Genomic DNA, 20,818 nt, shown 5'->3' on the forward strand with positions numbered 1-20,818 from the left:
ATCTGAAGTCCCCATAGACATGAATACATAACAGAATGCATTCTGATATCAGTGCAAACTCGGCCCCACATCGGATGCATACATGGTCGTGTGTATGGAGTCTTAGGGAGCCTTCACACAGAGTAAATGCGTGTGTATTTTTGTAAAATACACGTGTAAAAATAACACTCCCATTGACTTCAATGACATTTTACAGGCATATTTTTACACGTGTAAAAAATATCATTGAAGTCAATGGGAGTCTTATTTTTACACGTGTATTTTGCAAAAATACACGCGTGTTTACTCCGTGTGAAGGCTCCCTTAGCATCATAGTCTACCTAACATACGTAGGATTACAGAGCTTCTATCCAAGCATGTTCAGTTTTTTACATGCCAACAATCAATTTTGTCACGGATAATATTTTACTATTATCATGGGGTGCACCATTTAGACTAGGGCTAACATGGCAACTTTGGACATGACCCGTCACGTGATCAAAGATGTAAGTGAATGGAGCTGCATTACAATCCCTAGTGTGCTGTGAATGTGATTTCAAGTTGATTGCTCAACTATTTTGCATCTCTGCACACGAGGGGTCACAATGCAACTCGATTCAAGATACAAGGGCGATCTTTATTTTTTTTTAATGTAGATTGTGAGCCCCATATAGGGATCACAATGTACTTTTCTTTCCCCTATCAGTACGTCTTTGTAGAATGGGAGGAAATCCACGCAAACACGGGGAGAACATACAGACTCCTTGCAGATGTTGTTCCTGGTGGGATCCGAGGCCAGGATTCCAGCGCTGCAAGGCTGCAGTGCTAACCATAGAGCCACCGGGTTACACGTGACCAAAGATTTAAGTGAATGGAGCTGCATTACAACCCCTAGTGTGCTGCGAACAGGGGCGAACCTGCCCCTTTCGCCGCCCGAGGCTAACTACAGAAAGCCCCCCCCCCCCCGCGAGGAGGGGGCAGAGCGGAGGGGGCGTGGAGGAGCGGGCGTGACGAAGTGCAGGGGGTGGGGCTTAGCACCGTTCGCCTGCAGAGAGCAGGCACGGAGATGACCTGCTCTCTGCCTGAGGGGAGGCTGCTGGAGCAGCGCTGCTCCAGTGGCCTCCCCAAACCACCGCTCGGTGCTAAGCCAGTCCAGGACAGCTTGTCCTGGACTGGCTTAGGTAACCAAAAATGCCGCCCTCCCTGAGGCCCTGGCATAGCGCCGCCTGAAGTGCTCGCTTCAGGTCGCCTCATGGGAGGTGCGGCGCTGGCTGCGAATGGGACTTCAAGTCCATTGCTCGACTATTTTGCAGTCTCTGCACACGAGGGGTCACAATGCAACTCCATTTAAGATCGCAGCGTGCAACAAAGTTGCCTTATTGTTTGGACCTGATTCATAATGGCTCTTTAGGTTCGGGCCATGTGGCAACCTTGGCAAGAATAGATCGCCTTGTGACTCCATCACTCTTAAGTCACAATGTGACCCCAAGTTGAGAATTGATCAATGTTTTTGCACTGGTCTCGGGAACCTCTGCCCATAAGGTGACTCCATTACTAAAGGAGTTGCAAGAAGACAAGGAAATCTTATATATAAGTCACAAGGCACACATTTCACATTTTGTCCATATGCCCTTGTGTCTATAAAGTTGATTTAAAACAGTTCGTTTTGTCACGTCACTGCGACTGCCACCTCAGGATGTTCTTGCCGTGTCCCTTTGCCCTTGAATGAATAAAGTTAGTTGAATAAAAAAAACAAGAGAACCCTGCGAGTAGGCGGAGCCTGCGGTGGGCGGGAGTGACCTTCCCTTCACAAGCTCTCTGCCGGGCCGCCATCTTCTCAGTCTGTGCGGACAGGCGGACAGGGAGGACTTCCCACTTATCTGACACCTCAAGCCGCTGCCACCATGCTCTCAGTCCGTGTAGCCGCCACCCTCGCCCGCTCCCTGCCCCGGCAGGCCGGTCTGGTAGGTTCCCGCTTTGTTTCCTCATTGATTCCTCCCCGTTCTCTCTTCTTCCTTCCAGCATGGCCGGCCTGGGCCTAACCGTCCGCCCTTCGTCTCTCTGCACCCTGCGGCCTGCTCTTCTGGGACACCCATGCAGAGGTCACCGGTAACAGGGGGTGGCCGGGTCTGTGCTGCAGGACAGGTCGTGGATTGTAGTGACAGGCTAGGCCGCAGGTGTCCTGTGAAGGTCAATGGAGCCCAGTGTCATTGTCAGCAGTGACAGGCATGAGGGGCAGCCCGTACAATGGATGGATCTCCTGCAGCCTGGCCGGGACACTTGTGCCCTCCTGTAGCCATGTGCTGGCTGGGCATCTGAGAACTGTGCCAAGCAGGGGGCAAGGGTTAATCCCAGGGGGGGTTGTACAGTTACACTAGTTTTTGATTATTTCTAATTTGTTCATGGCTAGGTGGCGCTCTGCATATTTTTGCACCAGATCTCTGCATTGCCCCTTTATTTGCACCAAATGACCCTGATCACTCTCCTGCCGGCAGATCTATCCTGTTGCTGGCTGTGCCCTTACTGATCATAGGTTTGCAATGTTTTGTGGCAGGATTTGATACCGTTTGGGCATCGGGATATTTTCACATTCGAGCGTAGTATTGTTGCATCCACAATTGGCTCCAGAAACCTCAATATGTTACATTTTCTAGGTTGTGTCTCTAGAATGCTGCTACTTTTTAGGGCTGACGTAGATGCAAGAAAGCCACGGTTTTGACCTGATGTCTGTTCACTATGACTATCAGATGTTTGATAGCTTTCCCATAGAGAAGTCACATCCTAATACACTTGTTGGTTTTTGGCTTTTGCAAAGAAATGACTTTTATTCCTTTATACTTTTGTTTTTTGAACCTACTCTTTGCTTTGTGTCGAAACCCGTACCAGAAACTGTAGTGTGCACTCTTCATGTTCTGTAGTACATGTAGTCCTATCTGCAGTAGCCATGTGTCATGCCCTTGTCTCTTCTTGCACTTTGTCCTTCAGGCTTGCCCTCTGTACAGATCCTGTGTATGGTATATCCTATTAACCTTTTGTGTTTCATTTCAGGTCTCCAAGAAGGCCCTTGGTGCTGCATTCGTTGCCACCCGTAACATCCATGCCTCTGGTTCATGGCTCCAGAAGACAGGTGAGTGTTTGTTTGACAGCGGCATCAGTACAACCTGAATGAGACGTGTCAAGGGCAATCCTTCTAGGTTGTGACTTTCTCCCGACTTTGACAGAGCTCATGGTATCCCTGGACCTGAATGTCTTGTACAGGATAGACGTGCTGTAAAGTGACATTTCCTGGTTTTCAGCATTGGCAGTTTTGCTTAATTGTCACAGTATAAGGTTCCTTTTTCTATATATACATCGTACCGTGAAAAGTTTTCTGGCTATGCAGTCAGAGCTAGGATGGAAGCTTTAAAGGGATTCTGCCATTAAAACCTCTTTTTGTGGATAAGACGTCAGAATAGCCTTTAGAAAGGCTATTCGTCTCTTACCTTTAGATGTGATGTCCGCTGCGCCGTTCCTTAGAAATACCGTTTTTTTTTTTTTAACGGAATGCAAATTGATTCTCTGGCAGCGCTGGGGGCACCCCCACTGCTGCTCGAGAACACGCTCTAGCGATGCCTCTATTTTCGGCTGGATCCTCCTCTTCTCTGTTGTCTTCCTCCGGTTCCTGCGCAGTTGGCTCTGCCAGTGAGATACTAGTAGAGCAGAGTGCGAATGCCGGCTGGCAGCCATTTTTGGGAGGCCGTTCCTGCATTGAACTACAAGAGCAAAAGCAGCTTCCCAAAAATGGCCGCCGGCCGGCATGAGCAGTCGGCTCTACTAGTGTCTCACTGGCAGAGCCAACTGCACAGGTGTCGGAGGTGATGCAGAAGGCAGACGACAGAGAAGGGGAGGATCCAGCTGAAGATAGAGGCGTCGCTGGAGCGTGTTCTCGAGCAGCAGTGGGGACGCCCCCATCGCATTTTCAGTACTAGGGCCCGCCCCCATCGCTGCCAGAGAACTAATTTACATACCGGTAAAGATCGGTATTTCTAAGAAACGGCGCGGCGGAGATCACATTTAAAGGTAAGAGACGAATAGCCTTTCTAAAGGCTATTCCAACGTCTTATCCACAAAAAAAGAGGTTTGAATGGTAGAATCCCTTTAAACCTGAGATGTTTGATAGCAGAGACTTGCAATGCACTGAGGGCCACAGATTAGCTGAGGAATGTTCTGGATTGGATAACTTTGATGTAATAAATTATTAAATGCCAATCGTTCTTTGCAGGCACCGCCGAGGTGTCATCCATCCTTGAGGAACGCATCCTCGGTGCAGACACTGGGGCTGACTTAGAAGAAACTGGTCGTGTCCTCTCCATCGGTGATGGTATTGCCCGTGTGTACGGCCTCAGGAATGTCCAGGCTGAGGAGATGGTGGAATTCTCCTCAGGACTTAAGGTACGTCTGTTTTCTTGGGCCGGTCTCCTTTGTTGCAGTTGATGGCTAGCACAGAGGGTTGTGACATCAAGGCATCTCCTAAAGACTGGCTGTGCCATCCACCCTGCTGAAAAGGAAGAACTTTGTTGTATCTGAAGGAATTCATTAATAAAACGAAGTCCCACCTTTCAGTAGTGGCAATATCACATGCCCTATAGATCCTAATAATTGCATCTTATCAGTTCTTAACCACTTATAGGATTATACAGGTTTGCACGAAGAAATCATTTAATAGTGGTGAGGAAACGGGAGATACAAGTATAGTATTTACATTGCTTAGCTGCTCAGTCCCATTCACTTGAATGGGACTGATAAAACTGGTCACATGGTCTGTTGATCGCCCTTCTGAACAACTGATCTGCCGATTTACTACTGTAGGTCATCAATATTTTACTATGGAAAAACCCTTCTAGGTGGCCAAAATCATTACATGAATACTGAATTAACCCACCCCACACTCAAAACCAGTGTTTCCCAACCTGTACAGACTTGGGACACCCCTAGAGGGGGGGGGGGGAATCCTTGGGGCAGCCCTACCACATTACTTTTACCAAAAGACCTCCTAAGGATGCAGATATTACTTGAAGGCATGCAGTCATTTTCCCAGCCGGTGTTGTGGGTGTCACAGCACCCCTATTGGGATTCACTGCTTTAGAAGGTCAGGGTCCCCATTATCTCCTGATGAATGGTGTCTGAGCTGCGGAAGGAAGGGTTTGGCGTGTGTATTTCTCTTAGAGGAGATGAGCTTGTGCAATGGTCTGGTAGTGGCTTAGTCTTCTCATATTAACACATAGTGAATGGTCAGGAGGAGGCGTTACATGTATGGCCAGATTGATACTGCTTGTACTCCTGGGAGACTGGGCTGTGTGCCACTATCCTGTTCTATATGCTTAGTGGGGTTTAGTTTGGGTAACGTTTTGTATATTAACTGTAGCATATTGTTTTAGGGAATGTCCTTGAACTTGGAGCCCGACAATGTTGGTGTTGTCGTGTTTGGTAATGACAAACTCATCAAGGAAGGAGACATTGTGAAGAGAACTGGTGCCATTGTGGATGTACCCGTCGGTGAGGAGCTGCTTGGCCGTGTTGTGGATGCCCTGGGTAATGCTATCGATGGCAAGGTAAGCTGCACCGGGCTCTCATATAAAACATAAAAACAATGGCTCCCAGGGAATAGTTCCTGGGATTAAGGCCAGATAAATGTCTTACTAGGTGAAAAAGGTAACTTGTCTCAACTCTGAAATTCACCACTATGTTGCCATAAGAAGTAGAAATGTTAAATGTCCCTCAATGTAATGGATTGTGTTCTTTTGTTAAAGGGCCCACTTGCAGCAAAAATCCGCAGAAGAGTTGGCCTGAAGGCCCCTGGTATCATTCCACGTATCTCTGTGAGAGAGCCCATGCAGACTGGTATCAAGGCTGTGGACAGTCTGGTGCCCATTGGCCGTGGACAGCGTGAGCTGATCATTGGTGACAGACAGACTGGGTAAGAAGGGTCACTTCACATGGGAGATAACTGGGCATGCTCGGTAGGCTTTTACAGGGGTCTGCTGGAGCTTAGGAGCAAACGATCCCTCAAACCCTCTCGATAATGTATTTGGTAGCTATGCACAGTGAGAATGTCAGGAGAGGAGTCTTCACATGACTTGTTACAGCTCTGATGCTGTTCTCACAGAACGGACTACTGTATTGGGATTTTTGGCACAAGTGTATGATAAGCTTGTTGTTCCTGGTCTATTCCCTTTGTGCAGTGATCTCCGTATATGTTTAATGTAATCTGGACCAAGCATCTTCGTGGGTTTTGTGTGATGTATTAAGTGAAGAGAACTTGTTTCCCCTATATTATTCACACTAGGGCCAAAGCTTTACTTGTATTACTTTATTGAACCGTCTGCAATTAGCACTCGTATAAAACATCTTTCACTTTACAGCAAAACCTCCATTGCCATTGATACCATTATCAACCAGAAGAGGTTCAATGATGGAACTGATGAGAAGAAGAAACTGTACTGTATCTATGTGGCCATTGGTCAGAAGAGATCCACTGTGGCTCAGCTGGTGAAGAGGCTGACTGATGCAGGTAAGGGCTCGTTCACATCTGCACCCGGGGTCTCTGCTTTCAGGTTTCCGTTTCCTTCCCAAAACTGGACAGGAGACGGAAACCTGCAGGCATTTTTCAAATGAATGGGTTTGAAAAGTGTCCGGCTGTGAGCACAAAACGCTCACCGGCGCTCACTGTCTGACAGGTTTCCATCTTTTGCCTGCAGAAGACGGAAACCTGAGACCGGACACTGGTGTGAACCCAGCGTAAGACTAGTTTGTCAGTAGACCAATACTGTCTAGTATATGTGGGCTGCTATGTCACTTTATTGTCACAGGAGATCACTTGGAGACATTTCTGCAATTATTCCAATCACCTGAATGGAGTTTGCAGACATGCATGTGCCTGCTTCTATCTGCAGAACTTGAGAAATATTTGCAACAAATCTGCTTTTGCAACAAATATTTGCAAACAAATCCGGCTTTAGCAATCTGTCATCCCCATGGAGCAGTTTAAAAAAAAAAAAATATATATATTTTTCTCCCATTTTGTTTGTTCGCGAACTCCTCATGCATTTTATTTGTTTCCTCAGATGCCATGAAGTACACCATTGTGGTGTCTGCCACTGCCTCCGACGCTGCTCCCCTGCAGTACCTGGCACCATACTCTGGCTGCTCCATGGGAGAATATTTCAGAGACAATGGAAAACATGCTCTGATCATCTATGATGACTTGTCTAAGCAGGTAAGTGGCTTTTGTAATCTGTTCCCACATAAACGCCAGTCTTATGTAAAACTGTACCAGGAATCCCACTAGGGCTCCGCACAGATACTTATGAGATTGCATAAAATTGTAGTGGTCTCCTTGTTACGGTTGCCGTTTTGAGCCTGTCACTTTTCTCCCCAACTTTACTGCTTTCTGGCTCTTTGGGGCTTTAGCCTACAATCTAGTCGATCCTTACAAATTGTAATTGTCTGTAAATTGTCTGTGTCCGATAACCGTGTCATTTCTTGACCTGTCTCCAGGCTGTGGCCTACCGTCAGATGTCTCTGCTGCTGCGTCGTCCTCCTGGTCGTGAAGCCTACCCCGGTGATGTCTTCTACCTCCACTCCCGTCTGCTGGAGAGGGCTGCTAAAATGAACGATCAGTTTGGTGGCGGATCTCTGACTGCTCTTCCAGTCATTGAGACCCAAGCCGGTGATGTGTCTGCTTACATCCCAACCAATGTCATCTCCATTACTGATGGCCAGGTGAGTTTTTGCCTAAGTGTATACACAATGGGGCAAGTTTATCAAAGACTGCCGTTTTCTGGTGTAAAAGTAGCATGCTTTTTGGCACAAGAACACTGCTAAATGGGCTTTGTCAGTTTCCAACTCCTGCAAAGTGGGTGGGGGGTTAAGGGTCCTTGGTCCTTCTGATGTACTGTATTGTTGTGAATTAGACCCTGTGAACAGGGCCAGTTCTAGATTTTGTTTGGATTTAAGTTCTGGCTCACAGGAACAAAATGAAGACCCTGGAGCCTCTTAATGATTGTGGGTCAGCTGTTGGTACTGACAATATTAAGGCTGGCACTTGTCTTGATAAATATCCCCCCCCCCCCCCCCCACCTTCCAAGTGTGTTGAATAGAAGTCAGAATGCTTATAATCTTATCTTCTCTCTTAGATCTTCTTGGAGACAGAGTTGTTCTACAAGGGTATCCGACCTGCCATCAACGTCGGTCTGTCCGTGTCCCGTGTCGGTTCTGCTGCCCAGACCAGAGCCATGAAGCAGGTATGTAGTTTGGGTCACTTATGGTCTTTTGAGGCTGCCTATGCCAAAACGTATTCTAAGAGTTAATATTCCCAACCCCAGGTGGCCGGTACCATGAAGCTGGAGTTGGCTCAGTACCGTGAAGTAGCTGCTTTTGCCCAGTTCGGTTCTGATTTGGATGCCGCTACCCAACAACTGTTGAACCGTGGTGTTCGTCTGACTGAGCTGCTCAAGCAGGGACAATATGGTAAGCTGTAATGTTACTGCACGATGCTGATGATGCTTCAGGTTTAGGAGACTTGGACTTAAATATTTGCATTGCATTCCAGTACCTATGGCCATTGAGGAACAGGTAACCGTTATCTATGCTGGTGTGAGAGGTCATCTGGACAAAATGGAACCAAGCAAGATCACAAAATTCGAGAACGCTTTCCTGTCCCACATTAAGGGCCAACACCAAGAACTTCTTGCTACCATCAGGTATGTTGTGTACTGAAATACAGAGAGATAGAGATGACAGTATGGCACGGTTTGAATGACTGAGTCCTATAACCATCCTCTCCCCAGCCTGAAATGGCTGATAGCAGGGAGCAATACCGTGTTTCCCCGAAAGTAAGAAAGTGTCCTACATTCTTTTTACCCCCAAAAGTCCCAGTATGTCTTACTTTCGGGGTATGTCTTATATTGGAAAAAAAATGACAGGGGGTTGATGGATTGAAGCGGCGGCACACGAGGAGTTAAGCGGCGGCCACCGGCCATTAACTCGAGTGCCGCTGCTTCAATCCATCAACCCCTGTCATTTTTTTTCCAATATAAGAATTGTACCATTTAAAAGAAGTTCTTTCCTCTGACCACGTCGGAATAGCCTTAAAAAAGGCTATTCGTCTCCTACCTTTTGCCATAGCCAGTGCCGCCTTCTTCCTCAGCTGCGTCCTCCCCTTCTGTGTCTTCTTTGGGCGTCATGGATGACGCATGCGCAGTTGGCTCTGGCTGCGAGAGCCTGTTAGAGCCGACTGCGCATGCGTCATCCATGAGGCCCAAAGAAGACAATTGAAATGAAATGAAGCGGCTGGCACGCGGGGGGTTAAGCGGCCGCCGGCAAAGTCGGCGTGCCGCCGCTTTCAATCACATATAAGGCGCACCGGACCCAAAAGTCCCACTATGTCTTACTATCGGGGAAACACGGTAGATGTCTTCCTGGCCTCTTCTCAGTGTCTCTCCAGCCTGACATAACTGAGCAAAGAGAAAGCAAAGTTAAAGGGAGTGTGTCGGGTATAAAATGCCCTCCAAACCAATAAAAGTGACATGCAGGGGCTTTGTGGCCGCAACGCGCTGTAGCAATGTAGAGATAAGCATCTTTTTACAGATCTGCAAATCTGCCTCAAATGCACCAGGTGGAGGAGGATGGAGGGCTCTTCACTCACCTCTTTGCCTACAGATAGCCGCAAGGGCTCAGCATGTCTTCTAAAATTGCTGCCTGAAGTTGCCCCTTCCCCATCTTTAGCAGGGAATGACATTTGCAGCGACACAGCAGCTGTCTGCATTCATTTATCGCTTGCATAGCGCCTCGCGTGCTGCCATGTAATAAAGGTTCCCACACAGAACTATTTTTCGTTTTGGTGGGATTTTGGACCTGACAAACGCCCCTTAACATGGTCTAGCTTCAACCACTGTCTAATGTCAGCTGGCTGATAAGAGGGAGCAATAGGCTGCATGGGCTTATTGTGCAGCCAATCTACTGACCCCCAGCAGCTTGATACAACTGATAACAAGGAGCAGCGGACGTTTGCCAGTCCAACAGCCGGCCTAAAACAGCTATCGAAGGAAAGCCATGTTAAAAAGCCCCCAATGAGCCGAGCGTCTTGTATCTGAAGCCTCCAGTAATTTGAATGCCAGACAAGCGGCTGTAGGAATTACAAAAAAAAAAATCCCCAAAACCGAGCAGGAAGCAGCCGATTGACCTAAGTCAAGCCCACTGTACCATTCGTGACAGCACCGAGGGCTGCAGCGATATGTGCCATGCATCTGACTGTCCCACCCGATAGAAACATGCGGTCGGTATCTGTATTTATACCCCACTGGGGCGGATGACTACCCTTAGGGAGAGATCAGGCTTTTTTTTTTTTTTTTCCCCATTCTGCTTTTAACAAGAGAATTGCAAAGTTCCTGGAGAGAAACCACCATCCTCCCGCCCCTGCCGAAATGCTTACTGCTATACCTAGCCCCTATTCATGGAGGGATCGAGCAGAGAGGACACCTGCCATCAGCTCCTTTGTATACTTGTCTCCCATTAGCTGGCTGCTCACACTCTATGCATTCAATGGTCAGTGCAGCAGCAGCGCCTGCCGGTCTTCTTGCAGATGAGCACGCTTCCTGTGGACATTTAGCCGCCATAGGCAGGTCAGCCCTGCTCTCATCCATCCCAGTTCTTTCTTTCATCCCAGATTGATGGCGACTTAATTCTTGGGGAGGGAGACTGGCCAATTTGCTGCAAACAGCAGCAGCAGCCCTGTGTCCCCTGACTTCTGCCTGCCACCACTCCCCAGTCTGTATGGCAACGCAAAGAAATCTAGTATCCCAAGCCAGACCCCCATCTACATTGGGACCGCACAGCAGATCCCCGTACCCCACTGCCAGAACCTAGCAAAGTATAAGACTTAGCAGTCAGGTACAGCAGGCGCAAACGGCTGAGGACAGAGAGAGAGAGAATGAATATACTAATGGAACTGAGCCTTGCAGCTGTTGCAATGTACCCTTGTATGCCTGGCTCCATAATATAGGGCCGTTGTGTGCTGCATTGCTAAGAACCATGCCGCAAAATCAAAGTATTGGTGTAAAATGTAAATTCTTTGCTAACCCGCTTTCGCCATAAGATGCTGGTAAATTTATCCCCATTAATACGGAGTCTGTTTCCTCTCTCTCCTTTAGGGCTGACGGAAAGATCTCCGAGCAGACAGATGCCAAGCTGAAAGAAATTGTAATAAATTTCCTGTCTACTTTTGAATAAACTCGTCCTCCTCTTAGCTTCCAGTCCTGGTTTGTGGATATTGCTGTTCATGCTCGTTCCTGGTTCCATTTTCACTAAACTTATTGAAGCACTTGTGCTTTTAATGTACAGAAATTTCTCAATTGGAGAGTAAAAATGTTCCACAAAAACTTTACTGGAGGCTCTATGGGTTTTTTATTCTACATTAGATTGTACCTTTACCTTTGACCTTTAATTCTATTTTGTATAAAATGGTTGTCCCATCTCTATATAATATAGTGTACTTGGGGCACATGGCCAAAGACTTCATTGTCACCCTGCAACTCTTGCCAGGATATGTGAATGGAGAGAATCCTTCAGGCCAGGTTCACATCCGCGTCCCGGCCTCCATTCTGCAGGTTTCCATTTCCTGCACGAAACTGGGCAGGAGTCCTGCAGGCATTCAAATGGGTATGAAAAGTGTCCGGCCGCGAGCGTTTTGTGCTCTCCACGGTGAAACCGTGTGGTGTGGGTTTCTCTTTTCTTTTTCTTACTGGGCACAGAGTTGGACATGCAGGACTTCGTGTCCAGTTTGTAAAAAAAAAAAAAAAAAAAAACTTTCACCGCAGAGAGCATAAAACACCAGCGCTCATGGCCGGACTCGGTCTGACAGTTTTCCGTCGTCTGCATGCAGAAGACGGAAACCTCAGAACGCTGGTGTGAACCTAGTGTCACTTTGCAACATGCAAATGAGCTATCTGGAGTGCAGAGAGCAACTCTGCTCCAAACACACACCCATCCCCCACTGCTGTAATACACCTCAAGTCTCTGACAGCCAGGGAGTTAGGAGCCTTTATAGATGGCTTACTTGCATTTTGTGAAGTAAATCTCTGCATCATATGCACAAATTCTCAGAGCATAAATGGATCTGTGTTGCTGGTTCATTGCAAATTGGGGGGGGGGAGAGAATTATTTGTGCTACTGGTTTATTACACTTCACACGGGTGATACTACCTTGCACCCAAATCCAACAAGTGTGCATTCTTACTCTTGCACTTGACTTGTCCATACGTTGCGTGGATGTCTGTGTATAAGGCTGTGATTTAATACATGGCTAGCAAAATGAAATGTTTTCACCCTGGGTCCTATTTGCAGATCCCTGGCAATCTGAGGGCAACAGTAGTGGTGAGATGGAAGGGCTTCCTAGAAGATAAACCCCACCCCTCCAAAATTACTAGCAGGTTTACATGGAGAACAGGGGCTAGTGTATACATGGAAGAATCCATATTTTAATGCCTCAGTGCTAGAGATGAGTGAGTACTATTCGAAACGTCTGTTTCGAATAGCACGCACCCATAGGAATGAATGGAAGTGGCCGGCTGCTTAACTCCTTGCGTGCCGGCTGTGTCCATTCGTCGTTATGGGTGCGTGATGTTCGAAACAGGAGTTTCGAATAGTACTCTCTCTTCTCTACTCAGTGCTATTATTGCACGTGGCCTGTGAGTTTAGTGATATATCCTACTAATATAAGTGTGAAAGTTTGGATGTTTGTGAGTTTGGATGTTTGTTCCTCAATCACGCTAAAACGCCTGGACGGATTTGCGTGCAATTTTCCACAAACATAGTTTTCCCTTAGGATTGAGTCACAGGCTACTTTTGGTGACACTAAACAACATGGCTTCCTAGCAGGAGACTCACAAAAGCAGGACTCCTAGCCCCAGCTATAGACTCACACACACTGCCTGGCATTTCCTGCCTCAACCTGCCTGCACACTCCTTACTGTCACCTCAGGAGTAGCCCTCACTCTACTCACTCACACTTACATATAGCTTTCCACTATATAACACATCACATTGTCTGTACCACGACATACAATACAACACATCACATTGTCTGTACCACGACATACACAATACAACACATCACATTGTCTGTACCACGACATACACAATACAACACATCACATTGTCTGTACCACGACATACACAATACAACACATCACATTGTCTGTACCACGACATACACAATACAACACATCACATTGTCTGACACAATACAACATCACATTGTCTGTATCACGACATACACGATACAACACATCACATTACATTTGCTAGCCCACCAAACTTTTTAAAGCACTTTTACAGTTTCGCACGTCTGTGTCCGCCCAATTCTCAAATCACCGCAGAAGGAAGTCGCGGGTAAAAGCTAGTTTTATATATAACAGTCTGAGCAGTCAAAATTGACAGAATACTAAAATTGTGGTGGCGGGGGGGAGAGGGAATCCCATCATTCCCTCTGTCAAAAACTATTGAGGTCCACGTTTGGTGTATAGCTGTTTCTTGCACCACCAGCCCAATTCGTGCCTCAACTGCCAAACTGTAGGGATGCCTCTGCCCTAAGGGCTCGTTCACACAGGGGGCGGCTTTCGGCACAGAGAGTGACACGGGGAGCTGCATCACTCTCGGGTCAAAACCCGCCTGCCATGACCGTCACGGCTTCCTGCTCCGGAATCGGATCAAATGAGTGACCTGACTCCGGAGATTGCTGCCGCCAGGCGGAATCTGCCTGAAGAAGGGGCAGCTTGCGGGAAATAAAGAACGCTAGTGGTCTCCATAGACCACCATTGTATGGAGGCCTTGCCCCAGTGTGAACTAGCCCTTAGTGTTTGTTTTTTTGACATCAGTTGGAATGGAAATCCTACACCAGTTCCTACCTTGTATAATCTCCATTATATGGCACAGGGACATCAACAGATTGGTGCTGAAAACCTACTTAAGGCTGAGGCCACACATTGCAGCATGCAGTAGAAACGCATAGCTTTGTATTTGCTGTGTGTAAGGGAAGCTTTTAGTTCCTTTATCATCCCTGTGATCACCAAAATTTACTTACAATGAGAACAGCAAAGTGAAAAACTTCTGAAGCCGTATCACATTGTGCTGTGCAAAGCTGCTCCTCCCAGCCCGGAGTCTCAACAGTCCTGTGCTGTGTTACAAAGGTACTATAGGGGGGTTAGACATCAAGCACCCCTTCAGATCAGTTGTTTGAGATGGCCGCACACAGCACTGCACCTTGTAGAGAAGATGAATTTGGGAATAGCAACTTAATCCCCTTTCACATATATGGGAAATGTGATGCGACCTGTTCGTGTGATCTCCCCTGGGCCTATGAAGTGGTGCTCATCCAGTATTGTACTCCAGAGCTGCGCTCACTATTCTGCTGGTGCAGTCACTGTGTACATACATTACTTAGGATAATAAATGTATGTACACAGTGATGCAGTCCACAAAGTGGACAGGAATAGGACCTATCTATCCTAAGTGTTTCTCACGGCCTCTGTGGAAATACACGGTATTGTGTTTGGAGCTATAGAAATGAATGGGTCAGTGCTGTGTAAAACAAGGCTAGCACGCTGTGCACATTTACAACAGTTTTGCAGTATGTGAATGCAGTATGATTTCCCTACAGAAGATTTCCCACCCTTCATGTGCATTTTTGTGCTTAAGAATTTTGCACCATGGAATTCTGCTAACCCTTGCCTTCAGGCTCTTGAAGTCTGCCCTGCTAAAGTCGAGCCTTGAAGTCTGTGTCTTCTCAGGTCTTCTTCTTCTTGCAACCCCAAACTCAAGTATAGCATGATCGCTGAATCCTAGCAGGGACACTGGGATTCAGCGATCATGCTATACTTGAGTTTGGGGTTGCAAGAAGAAGAAGACCTGAGAAGACACAGACTTCAAGGCTCGACTTTAGCAGGGCAGACTTCAAGAGCCTGAAGGCAAGGGTTAGCAGAATTCCATGGTGCAAAATTCTTAAGCACAAAAATGCACATGAAGGGTGGGAAATCTTCTGTAGGGAAATCATTAAAGCACAGGAACTAACAATACCTAGAAGGAAGAAAAATGGGAAGTACCTAAAAATATCAGGATGAATGACCAAAAAATTACATAACCTGCTAAAAAGGAAAAAGGAAACATACAAAAAGTGGAAGATGGGAACTATACCTAAGGAAGAGTACACAGCAGTCTGCAAACTCTGCAAGACAAGCATCAAAGGAGCTAAGGCTGAACACGAATTGAAGCTTGCAAAAGAGGCAAAGAGTAAGGTAAAAGGATTGTGGGGATATGTTAAAAGCAAAAGAAAAGTGAAGGAGACAATTGGAGTCCTGAAGAATGATAAAGGAGAAACCGTTAACATGGTGGAACAGCAGGTGGAGCTACTAAATTCATATTTTGTATCCGTCTTCTCCCAAGAAACTAATGGAAATATCGACATTAATGGTGATGGAGATGAGGGGAAGGAGGACTCCAAGCTGACTATAAGCGAAGGTCTAGTAAGAGAGCACTTAGCCAAGTTACAGGAAACCAAGTCCCCAGGACCAGATGATTTACACCCTAGAGTCCTAAAAGAGATAGCAGAGGAAATAACAGAACCCCTTGCTATAATCTTCGGTAAGTCATGGGAAACAGGAGTGGTCCCTTTAGATTGGAAAAGGGCAAATGTTGTCCCCATCTACAAAAAGGGGAAAAGGGACGATCCAGGAAATTACAGGCCGGTAAGTCTGACCTCGATAGCAGGAAAAATCTTTGAGCAAATTGTCAAGGAACATTTACTTCGGTACCTGGATGGGAAGGCATTAATTAACCAGAGCCAGCACGGCTTTATGACCAATAAATCTTGTCAGACTAACCTGATTTCCTTCTACAACAAAATCACTGAATGGTTGGACCAAGGGAATGCCGTGGACATAGTATATCTTGACTTCAGTAAGGCATTTGATAAAGTATCACATAACCTTCTTATTGAAAAAATGATTAAGTATGGCTTTGACAAAAAATCAGTTAGGTGGATTCACAACTGGCTTAATGATCGGGCACAACGAGTAATACTAAATGGCTACACATCGAACTGGAAGAAAGTCAAAAGCGGGGTGCCGCAGGGCTCTGTTCTGGGCCCAGTACTTTTTAATATCTTTATAAATGATCTGGACGATGGAATTATTGGGGAACTCATAAAATTTGCAGATGATACGAAGATAGGAGGAATAGCCAACACTAGAGAGGAGAGAGAGTGTATTCAAAAGGACTTAGACACACTGGAACAATGGGCTGAGGCCAACAAAATGGTATTTAACAGGGACAAATGCAAAGTTCTACATCTGGGTAACAGAAATGTAAAAAACATATATAGTATGGGAGGAATAGAACTAAGTGATCGCATAGGGGAAAAGGACTTGGGCATAATAGTAGATCACAAATTCAACATGAGCCAACAGTGCGGTGCTGCTGCAAAAAAGGCGAATAAAATTCTGGGATGTATTAAGACAAGCATTGAATCTAGATGAAGAGATGTCATTATTCCGCTGTACTCTTCCCTGGTCAGACCACACCTGGAATACTGTGTACAGTTCTGGGCGCCTCAATTCAAGAAAGACATCGATATATTGGAGCAAGTCCAGAGAAGAGCAACCAAAATGGTGGAAGGTCTGCAAACCATGTCCTATGAGGAGCGGCTAAAAGAACTGGGACTGTTTAGTTTGCAGAAGAGAAGGCTGAGGGGAGATTTAATAGCAGTCTACAAATATCTGAAAGGTAGTCACAGTGCAGAGGGATCTCCCCTATTCTCATTAGCACAAGGAAGTACAAGAAGCAATGGGATGAAACTAAAGGGAAAGAGATACAGATTAGACATTAGGAAAAACTTTCTGACAGTGAGGGTAGTGAGAGAGTGGAATAGGCTGCCACGGGAGGTGGTGGGCGCTCCATCAATGGAAATCTTCAAGCGGAATCTGGATAAACATATAGCTGGGATGATTTAGGAAAACCTGCACTCGCAGGGGGTTGGACCCGATGGCCCTTGAGGTCCCTTCCAACTCTACCATAAGAAAAAAAATAAGAAAAAAAGAAGAATATGCGGTTATGTTGGGTTCCTTCTAAGCCAATACATGTGTATGATCATATATCCAGTAGTATCTATATTCTATGTATGTAAACTGCATGTTCGGGCAGTCGAGTGCATACAGCCTCACTAAATTATAAAGCACTGACTTCACTTGTTGCTGAAGCTGCAGAGGTTGTGTGCGGTGTGCATCTGCTAACACATTGTACAACGATACAGCAGTTGTTGTCACTGCTTAAAGGGATCCTATCATACAAACCCTTTCTTTTCTGAGTAACATGTCGGAATAGTCTTAAGAAAGGCTATTCTTCTCCTACCTTTCGTTGTTTTCTTCTCGCCACTGTTCGCTACATAATCCGATTTTTAACCGGTATGCAAATGAGTTCCCTCGCAGCACTGGGGGCGGCCCCGATGCTGCCAGAGAACTCTCTCCAGTGCTGCCTCCACCTTAGTCAGCAGTGTCCTGTTCATCCTTTTCTTCCGGCAGTGGCTTATAACTTCTAGGCCTCGGGCAGAACAGACTGCGCATGCCCACAGACCACAAGCCCGAGGCCTAGAAGTTACAAGCCACCGCCTGAAGAGGACGCTGCTGACGAAGATGGAGGCAGCGCTGGAGAGAGTTCTCTTGCAGCATTGGGGACGCCCCCAGTGCTGTTTGACGCTGAGACCCGCCACCAGTGCTGCAAGAGAACTCATTTGCATACCGACAAGAACAGGGATTCCTACGGAACGGCGGCACGGAGAAGACAACGAAAGGTAGGAGAAGAATAGCCTTTTTTAAGGCTATTCCGACGTGGTACTCATAATGAGGTCCATGTGGTTTCCACATGAAACATGCGGAGAGAAAAGTGCTGCTTGTAGGGCTTTTCTTTCCTCATGTTTTGCGTGGAGCACATAAGACTGTGTGGGGGTTACTGCTGAGCATGTATTACTATGTGGGGGCTACTGTGGAGCACGTAATACTATCTCAGTATTGTTTACACAGCATTACGTGCTTCACAGTATTATGTGCTCACAGTGGCCCCCATACAGTGTTATGTGCTCCCAAGGCTGAGGTGTCCCAGGTCCCGTCCAATTTGGGGACCAAGGTGCAGAATGGGGTTGTGGTGCTCCTTTGATTCAAGAATTGGCCTTAAACCACAATATCATCCCTCTATAGCAGAAACGTAGGTAAAAAATTTGCAAATCTATTTTCCAGGATGTAATTAGGAGAACAGTGCACTCTGTACGCCGCCCTCTAGAGGGCAGCATCCTGTCTACTGTCATGATGCGAATTTAATTGCCAAATTAGTATTTCTATTCCAAAAGGAACAGATTCCCAGCTATGGACAGCGCTGTTTCGGCCTATTGGGCCTCCTCAGCATAGCGCAGGGATACTGATTTGGCAGAGTGAGAGACTATAGACCAGGGTCAGGGGATAATGTCATAGAGAGATTGATAAATTCCTGCCAAATGTCCAGAGCAGCTTCCATTGCCCTCCATACATTGTGCTGAGCTTATACCACATTCCTTACCCTCCATCTGGGGGATATCGGAGCACCACCACAATGTGTATGCAAAATGATGGGGTGACCTACCAGCCCACTATTGGCATGAAACTCCCTGATCCTTTTTAGCGTCCATTCACACTGAGTTTTTTGGCGCTGAATCAGTTTCAGAATCCACGTGGAAAAAAGGCTTGCGCCTAGCGTTCTATGGGTTCCGCTAGCGGAAAAAAACTTCCTTCAGGCGGATTACTCCTGCAAAAACCAACACAGTCAATGGTAGGCAGAAAATCCAAGTCACGGTTTTGGGCGCGGAATTGGCAAAAACCGGTAGTGGTTTTTTTCAAGGTCCATACACTGTGCTGGAGGAAAAAAACATTTCCTAATTCCTGAAGCAGATTTTTTTCCTCGCCAAAATCCTCTTTGTGAATGGAAGGCTAAAGCCACATATAACAAAAATTCCAGCACATTTGGAATGTTCTCTCTACCCCCTCTACTCCTGAGTAACAAGTTCAGTTAGTTATGGTCCCTGATGTGCTATTTAAGGTCGGTAGTGTAGGGTGGCGGTGTACAACATATTGCAGTCTATGGGAGATTCTCTACATTACTAGTGAGGCTTTGAGGCTGGTCATAGACCAGCCTCAATAGTAATATTCCTATGACACCCCCTGTGTCATACCTCAGTAACGCCCCTTCGTGGCTTGTGCTCCACCTACATCCTCTGTTGTCTCGCTCTTGGCGGTTCAAATCCCGTGCGTTCTGTTGTGAGCACTGCTGCGCATGCACATGTAGAGAACTGTGCGACCATTCTGCGCATGCATTGCACGCTCGTGTAGTTCTCAGGGGAACTGACCTACTGGTTCCCTGTGCAATACTCAGGTTCTTTTACACAAATATTTACAGAAACATTAATTGAAAATTTCAAATTGGTATATATACTGTATCCATTGTAACACTGCAAACCAACTTGGCAAAACTAACATGGACCTGGGCCGCCTGTTGTCTGGACCTCTGCCTCCTGGCTGCTGCATAATGGCACTGACCGCAGTCGGAAGACACACTGGTCTGCCAACCACTGTCTTTTTTCTACAAAAGTATTCTCTGGTAAATTGGCAAATCTTTGCTGATGCTTAGGTGGCACCGTTGTGTAGGCCGCAGGGACGACTGCCGATCTCTGCTACCGCCACTGACATCTCAATGGAAAACGGTCAGATCAGCGTTTCTCCTGTCATTCAATTATTAAGCATCAAGGAAGGAGTTTCGTGCAGGCCCCTACACCTCCAGTGAGGGCACTATGGAGGAATTAGTTCTGTGTGGGGGGAGGGTAATAACGTGACATTATACTACGACATTTTATTATTGTCATGTGGAGTCCACCAAGGGGGCATTATACTGTGGGGGTAATATACAGTGTGGGGACACCAATGGGGCATTATACTCTATGGAGGCCACTAAGGGAGCATTATATAGTATGAAGACAATAAGGGCCCGTTCACAAGGGCAGAGAGGGGGCGGATTATGACGCGGAATCCACGTCATAATCCGCCCCCTCACAATGGTGGTCTATGGAGACCACTCGCGATCATTTTTTCGTTAGTGGAAAAAGTGAGCTGCCCTTTCTTCAGGCGGGGCAGCAACCTCCGGAGTCGGACCATTCATTTGAGCCTACTCCGGAGGGAAAAGCCGCGACTGTCGGAAGCCGCAACAGTCATGGCAGGCGGATTTTGGCCCGAGAGTGACACGGTGCCAAAATCTTCCGCCCCCGTGTGAATGGGGCCTTAATGAGTGAAAACGCAGCTAAAATCGAGTAGGACCTCTGCTATATACTATGATATATACTATTTTCCATGAATAACACCTCTTATACACAGCATGGCTGATAAGTCTGTTAGCTAATGGTCCCACATATGCGACTCCTCCTGATCATGAGGTCCTGGAGCCCCTCTGTGTGAATGAAGCAATAGTGTACGTGTGACCACTGAGCCATTCACATCTATGGGACTGACAGAGAGGTGAACAACCATTGCTTTGCTGTAGATCCTGTCCCAGTATCAGTCGCCATTTGAGCAGTGACCAGCAGAGGTCGCCATGCAGCTGCCTGTCTGTAGTCCTAACTCTACCAGTGTTTGCAGTACTTTGCACTGGTTGACTTTTTTTGGACCCAGCAGGGGCAGGGCATGACAGAGAGGGAAGGACATTTGAGGAACTACTTATTACATTATTCTTCTGGTGT

The 20,818-nt window shown here is 46.7% G+C and overlaps 1 protein-coding gene across 1 annotated transcript; it reads left to right on the forward strand.

The window, feature by feature from the left end:
* The first annotated feature begins 1,779 nt into the window (after window positions 1-1,779).
* Window positions 1,780-11,401, forward strand: ATP5F1A (ATP synthase F1 subunit alpha). Its single transcript, XM_075268229.1, has 12 exons — window positions 1,780-1,943; window positions 3,028-3,106; window positions 4,241-4,410; window positions 5,397-5,570; window positions 5,769-5,935; window positions 6,381-6,529; window positions 7,083-7,234; window positions 7,516-7,740; window positions 8,154-8,261; window positions 8,343-8,487; window positions 8,570-8,720; window positions 11,169-11,401. The coding sequence occupies exons 1-12, from the start codon at window positions 1,884-1,886 to the stop codon at window positions 11,245-11,247; spliced, it is 1,659 nt and encodes a 552-aa protein (XP_075124330.1). The 5' UTR covers window positions 1,780-1,883; the 3' UTR covers window positions 11,248-11,401.
* Window positions 11,402-20,818: the final 9,417 nt, after the last annotated feature.

The sequence above is a fragment of the Leptodactylus fuscus genome, chromosome 1 (genome assembly GCF_031893055.1).
Source record: "Leptodactylus fuscus isolate aLepFus1 chromosome 1, aLepFus1.hap2, whole genome shotgun sequence".
NCBI lineage: Eukaryota > Metazoa > Chordata > Amphibia > Anura > Leptodactylidae > Leptodactylus > Leptodactylus fuscus.